General features: G+C 43.2%; 1 protein-coding gene across 1 annotated transcript; it reads left to right on the plus strand.

The window, feature by feature from the left end:
• The first annotated feature begins 2,727 nt into the window (after positions 1-2,727).
• On the plus strand, positions 2,728-3,849 carry LOC103368541 (trace amine-associated receptor 13c-like). Its single transcript, XM_008296945.1, has 2 exons — positions 2,728-2,900; positions 3,033-3,849. The coding sequence occupies exons 1-2, from the start codon at positions 2,728-2,730 to the stop codon at positions 3,847-3,849; spliced, it is 990 nt and encodes a 329-aa protein (XP_008295167.1).
• Positions 3,850-6,652: the final 2,803 nt, after the last annotated feature.

The raw sequence follows: 6,652 nt of genomic DNA on the forward strand, positions 1-6,652 counted from the left end.
AGAGTGACTGTTAGGAATGAATAAGAAGGACATTGATGTCACTCAACATGCAAATGCAAAGGTCTGAATAAATATATCTGTTAAAAGTTTCAAGTGAAGATTTAATCTCCTCAGGTTTAAATGTTCAGTTTTTTTTTCTTATTGCCGGACTGTGATGCAGCTTGAGGTGTGTTTCTTGGCTCAAAAACTCTCCACCTACATGCGTGCAGCTCTCTTTTTTCATTTCCTTACATTTCATCAAACTTTTATTTACATCTTAGACAGTGGAGTCTGATACTAAATGTGAAATGTTTCATATTTGCAAGTAAAGCTGGAAATAATCAAAATGTTATGAGATTCATAAATGTTAACTTTGTCCTTTTCTCTTTCTCGGTCATCAGTAAAATTAATCAGATTCGTGACAGCGACCGTGATAACGTCTTCGTACAAAGGGTCAGACGTCCAAGAGTTGTATCCTCCAACTAAAGCAGCGTTCAGTTGACACTCATCTGGTCTGGATCAACTCATAGGAGGGTTGTTTACCTAAATTCACTTGTTGCAAGGCTGTGCCTAAAGTTTTCAGCAGGACAATGTCCACTAAATAGCACTGTGATGATGGAAAAATGGTACGAAGTGATAGCATCAGATACAAGACTGTTACTCTGAGCAAAGAGGGGCTCCCTTCACGTCAAACCATGGCTGGACTTTGTTATTTTTTTCACCAGCTGGCATTTTGAGCAAAGTCACTGTCATAGTAAATAACAGTTTATCATCTTTTTTTTTTTAGTACAGTAAAACCAAGAAAAACCTCAGGATTAAACTGCTAACACTGAATAGATTATGGTTGGCATTCTTTGAAAAGTCTATAAAACCTATCAATAAAAAAGGAGAAACTACAAATTAAATCAAAATACATATTCTCTTGAATAAATATAAAATAATAAAATTAAAAATCCATTAGGTGCAACACAAATATTCTCTCAGATTAAAAGAACACAGTGTCCACTCAGAAAACACATTTCTGGAATAGCACCATTACTGAAAGTTAACTCCCAGTAGCTCTAGATGTTCAGCTTGTGTTTGTTCATTAAAGGCTGAAATGCAGACCAGAGGGAACATCAACTACTTTCAGCGCGTGTTAAAACCAATGTTCCCAACACACATTATGGCTGCACGTCGGCTGCTATAAAAACCTCTACAGCGTTAGTTATCACTTTGGCCCAGTCTGAATTGTTGGCAAGAGGCCTTTGATTCTTACTACCACTGATGTTAACATGAGGGTGACGCCATCTAACCAGCTACGTACCGGATCACAGTGCAGTAATGTTGGCCGGTAGCCTTTGTCTGAACTACCTGCCTTTGTCCATCATCACTGCAGTTAACTCAGTAACTGTAGTGTTCCCAAGCAGCACAGTTGAAAATAGCAAAGGGTCTTCAAGCTTTATTTGGTCTGCTTCTCCCAAAACTACAAGATGGGAACAGATGTAATTATGTTCTGGGCATTTAGATCTTACATGAAATACGATTTGTCCAAATTCACAGGTCATGTGTGATTAAAAACACTCACTGTGACTGGTTCAGTAATGGAAAGCAAGTGAAGAGGACGATGAACAGCAGGGGCGAATGTCGACCGATTTAATGTGCTCTCAATATGTTTTGTCACCGTCTTTACTCTGTCAGCCTCACTGGAGCCACACATCAGTATTTACCACATTTCCTGAACCAGCGGTAAATAAAGGAATAGACAGGGGTTACATATACAAATACAAACATAGAAAGAAGCACATTATTAGCTCCAAGTATAATACAAGAATATGGGCAGAGAAATATGAGAACGACAACTACAACATGGAGACTGCAATGTGTCAACACACCGCATGAGGATGAGAAACAGCCACTATACATATCTATGGTCCGACCAGTGGGGCTGGTCCATAGTGCTCCGACAAGAGTGGAAGTGGGCAGGATGCACAGGCAGCACTTGGCTGCTATACTAATGACAGTTTAGGATCGCGGTCACGGTTCTGTTTCTACCATCGGTGGCGGCGAATATTCAGATATCAGAATTGCTATCAGGATACCACGACCAACGAGTCAGGAGAGGAGACACACTTTGACCGGCCCGTATCAAGCAGAGCTTCAATGCGACAGCCACCAAGTCAAGTAACACGACATCTGGAAGACAGACACCCCAACCTCTACGACGACATGAAACAGGTTTGTAAATTATATAAGAAGTGTACTACTAAACATATGTCCGGTTGCTCCAGCAAATTAGTGCTTATTTAGTTAAAAAAAAAAAATCTCTGCTAGCATTAAGCTAAATCTAACGCTAGCCAAAGCTAACGGCTTGCTGCTGAAGCCATGTAAATATGCTGACATCCATAGCGGCACTTTTAGCGTATTTTCCTCCCATCGTACACATAAAACGTGTTATTTTTACCACTATGAGGCTTTTAGCAAGCACACTGAGAAACGTAAAATTGCACTACAAGGACTGATAAATGATTTCATCCCAAATGTAAAAGTTGACTCAGATTTTTTTAGTAGAAGTACTTGTGCCGTCACACCACTAGTGGCTCGGCGCCATGGGTGTGGGCTAAAGCACCAGGCCCAGCCCCATCATCACTTTGAGGGTGGGAGGAGAATTGTGGAGGAACAAGAGGAATAAATGTGTTTTATGACCAAGGGCTTCAGACAGAAAGCTGGCAGAAGTCAGCAGCTTATCGTCTCCTCCTCTTTCTAAAAATGAAAACCCTTGAAGAGGCTGAACTCTGCTTTCCACAGCTCCGCAACTCCTCCTGCAGGAAGACCATGCGTCCTTACTCAGTATCCATGATCCTTTACATTATTCTGTCCTGCATCTCTCTGCTCACTGTGATCCTCAACCTGCTGGTCATCATCTCCATCTCACACTTCAAGTAATTAAGTGCTGTATGTTATCAGTTTGTTCAGAGGGGAGGGGAAGTGTCATGTTTCTGAGCAATGTCTTTGTGTTTCAGGGTTGTTTATCTGCAGGAATGATGAATAACGTTGCTCTCTTGCATCTCCAGGCAGCTCCACACGCCCACCAACCTCCTCCTCCTGTCTCTGGCTGTGTCCGATTGCTTTGTGGGCCTCCTCGTAGTCTTTCAGATTCTGCTCTTAGACGGCTGCTGGTATTTTGGTGAACTCACGTGTGTCCTATATTACATTTTTGATTATGTGATTACATCTGCCTCGATAGGAACCATGGTGCTCATTTCAATCGACCGCTTTGTGGCCATTTGTTATCCTCTGCATTATCTCAGCAAAGCCACGCAGCAAAGAACAAAGATCTGTGTTTCACTGTGTTGGATGTGTGCTGCTCTCTGTCACTGTCTGATACTGAAAGATAACCTGAAACAGCCGGGCAGGTATAGTTCCTGTGCTGGAGAGTGTGTGGTGGTTCTACATCATGTTGCTGGATCTGTAGACCTTTTTCTGTCCTTCGTTGGCCCCGTCACTGTCATTGTAGTCCTGTACGTGAGAGTATTTGTGGTTGCCGTGTCTCAGGCTCGTGCGATGCGCTCTGACGTTACAGCTTTCACTCTGCAGGGCTCAGTGAATGCCACTGTTAAGAAATCCGAGCTGAAAGCAGCCACGACTCTCGGCGTTGTTATAGTCGTGTTTCTAATATGTCTGTGCCCATATTTTTGTGCTACACTAACGGGACAGGATGTGTTGCTCAATAGCTCATCAATGGCCTTTGTGATTTGTCTGTTCTACTTCAACTCCCTTCTCAACCCCCTGATCTACGGCCTTTTCTACCCCTGGTTCAGGAAATCTATCAAACTAATCATCACATTTCAGATACTGAGGTCTGGCTCCTGTGATGCTCAAATAATGTAGAGAGGCGTCACAAGATCTTTACCATGAACAGATAAATACGATTGACCATGCTGAGTAACTGAGCAACCAACAAAAAATCTTGAAAAACGCTTTTGAGTCAGTGGAATATATACAGGATCTACAACATATTATACAACAGTCTCGCTGAAATGCAAACTTTTCTTTGTTGAAAATGATCTTATCTCGTTACTGTGACAGGGATTTACAAAACAGAAATCAGCTGTAAAGTGTTAGGGTTATTAGTCACTGTCCCTGTAGCCTTCTGTTTAGAAATTGAAATATACTTTAACATTATGTGCAGATAAACCTACAAGCACCACAAACGATTCAGTCACACATGTTGCTTCACCTCAACTGAACCTTCCACGCATGTTTCAAAAACAGAGATGAGTGTTTTGTTGTCTTTGGAAGTGTTAATTATGCTTGTTGTAGTGGATGAAAATGTGTAATTGACAGAAACAAGTGTGGAACAGAGAGACGTGACTACATAAGAGCTCATCACGACTAATATCTGTGGAACTTTGTATATTTTATCAACATTCAACAATGGTTAAAAAAAAAACAGAAATTATGGTCAACAAGCAGTACGGTATGGATTTTACTGAGATTAAAATACAAAGTCTTCATTGTCATTATAAACGGATGATAAGTACCTATACACATTAACTTTCTGTCAGAAATGGATAAAAGCAGAAACAAAAATAAATAGAAGCACGACTTCTGCTTTATTCTCGTTGAGTTTAATTTCCCAGGCTTTAAAAATTCAAGTGTCTAAATATGTTTTCAGTCAAAAATCATCAAAGTGAACTAAGTTAAATTACACCATATATCTTTGCCCTCAAGGACAATAACTTCTGATAACTTGTTTAACTGTAACTCAATTATATAATTTATCCCACACCCACCCAACCGATCGAGGCAGATGGCCGTCCCTCCCTGAGCCTGGTTCGGCCTGAGTTGTTTTTTCCCCTGCAGGGGTTTTCGGTTCCTTCCCACTGTTGCGGACTGCTTGTGGACTGCTGCAGCTTATAAGGAATCCAAATGTTTAGGATTGTTGGGTGTTTCTGACTTTGTTAAGCGCTATGAGATGACGTTGTTGTAAATATGCGCCACACAAATAAAGTTGAATTGAAAAAAATATTAATTTATGTTTTACCCAAAACAATCATGGAATCAATACCAGACATATCCCTGTGTATATTATCCACATAAATACAATCTGAGACAAGAATGCATGTTATTAAAGATAAGCTGAGGTCCTGTGAAGCCCCTGTAAATACAATAAGGCCTTCTGATGCTGCTGTGAATAAAAAGGATGCAAAAGTTGTTCTGTTTTATTTCTGTTGCATCAAATCTGGTAGTGTCACTGTACAACATAATCTGGTTTTGTCAGGGTCCCCTCCCTAGTCCCTTCCTCTGGCCACCTGACCTCCCTGCTTCTTCCCTCTATCTCTCTCTCCTCTGCTCTCTCTCTCCTTCTCCGGTTCCGCTCTCTGCAGCGGCTGTCATTGATTATCATCTTATCAGCAGTAACTCTGGTCAGCTGCCGAGCAGCACTCGTGTCATCAGCGTTCCTGCCATAAAAGCCGGTTTCACCCTTCACTCCCTGCCAGAGTGTGGCGTCAGCTTCAGCTCCAAGGAGTTGAGTTTTCAGGCCCTTGTACCTTGTTTCTCTCGTGCCCTGCTTGTGACTAACCTGTGTTTCCTGTACCTGCAGCTCCACTGGCCGCACTGCCCCGGTTCTGCCTCCGCCCAGCAAACCTCTGCCCTGGCTCGGTCTCAGTCCGGCCACCTCCTGCCCGGGATCAGCTTCGGTTCCATCCACCCTGGTCCTGCCTCGGCTCCAGCCCCGCCTCGTTTTCCCCCACCTGGCAAACACTCCACTGCCGCTCTCCACCACCACCCTCTCCATCGGTGTGCGACCCTCCATCTCCATCGGTGTGCGACCCTGCCTGCCGGCCCTCGGGAGCCTGTCTGCCCCCCGTCCTGCACGTACTAAGTTTTGGTTTGGCTTTGTCCCAGTCCTTCATTGTTAAATTAAACAGTTAATTACACCCTGACATGCCTCTGCCTTGTCTGTACGCTCTCCGCTTGGGTTCACCCCTGCACCCCTTGACAGATTTAGGTTCAATAATGTTACTTTCTCTCAGTTTCAACATGCTGATTATACAGTTTTAGGTAAAAATGTCCATTGCTGCAGCAGACTTTTAGATCTCACTCGGACTCAGTGATGAAGACAGACACTTCTTGTACTTTAAAGTTTTCCCAAATGTCTCTTATCAACAGAGAGTAAAGGTGTTCAGTTTGGTCACACAGTTGTGGAGCCATGACTGACATGTCTCTTAAAGAGAAAAACGGCAACATAAATAAATATATTTCCTGGCTATAGAAGAGTCAGGGTCTCAGCAAAACGTCAAAGCCCATATATTCACACATAACCATATATTCAAATGAGCTGCTAAGCATTCGGTCCGATGGGGCAGCAGTGAGCGGGTGTTTCTGTCATCAGCGGTCACCATACTGTATCTGTCATCAGTGGCAATGGCGGCGGCGGCAGGGGTGGGTGGGGAGAATATTCGGAGATCAAAATTAATATCCTGATTCCAGCACAGCGAACGAACAGTCGGCTATTTGGGTCCAGCCCTATCCTGAAGCAGCAGGAAGGTACCAGCTGACCAAAAGGGGAACGAATAGTCGACTATTTGGGTCCAGCCCTATCCTGAAGCAGCAGGAAGGTACCAGCTGACCAAAAGGGGAACGAATAGTCGACTATTTGGGTCCAGCCCTATCCTGAAGCAGCAGG

The sequence above is a fragment of the Stegastes partitus genome, unplaced genomic scaffold (assembly GCF_000690725.1).
Source record: "Stegastes partitus isolate 25-593 unplaced genomic scaffold, Stegastes_partitus-1.0.2 Scaffold1171, whole genome shotgun sequence".
NCBI lineage: Eukaryota > Metazoa > Chordata > Actinopteri > Pomacentridae > Stegastes > Stegastes partitus.

Bases quoted from the DNA above. Each gene is read 5' to 3' on its own strand.
- LOC103368541 (XM_008296945.1), top strand. From the start codon at position 2,728: ATGAAAACCCTTGAAGAGGCTGAACTCTGCTTTCCACAGCTCCGCAAC. The intron at 2,901-3,032 runs GTAATTAAGTGC...TTGCATCTCCAG, and splicing joins ATCTCCATCTCACACTTCAA to GCAGCTCCACACGCCCACCA.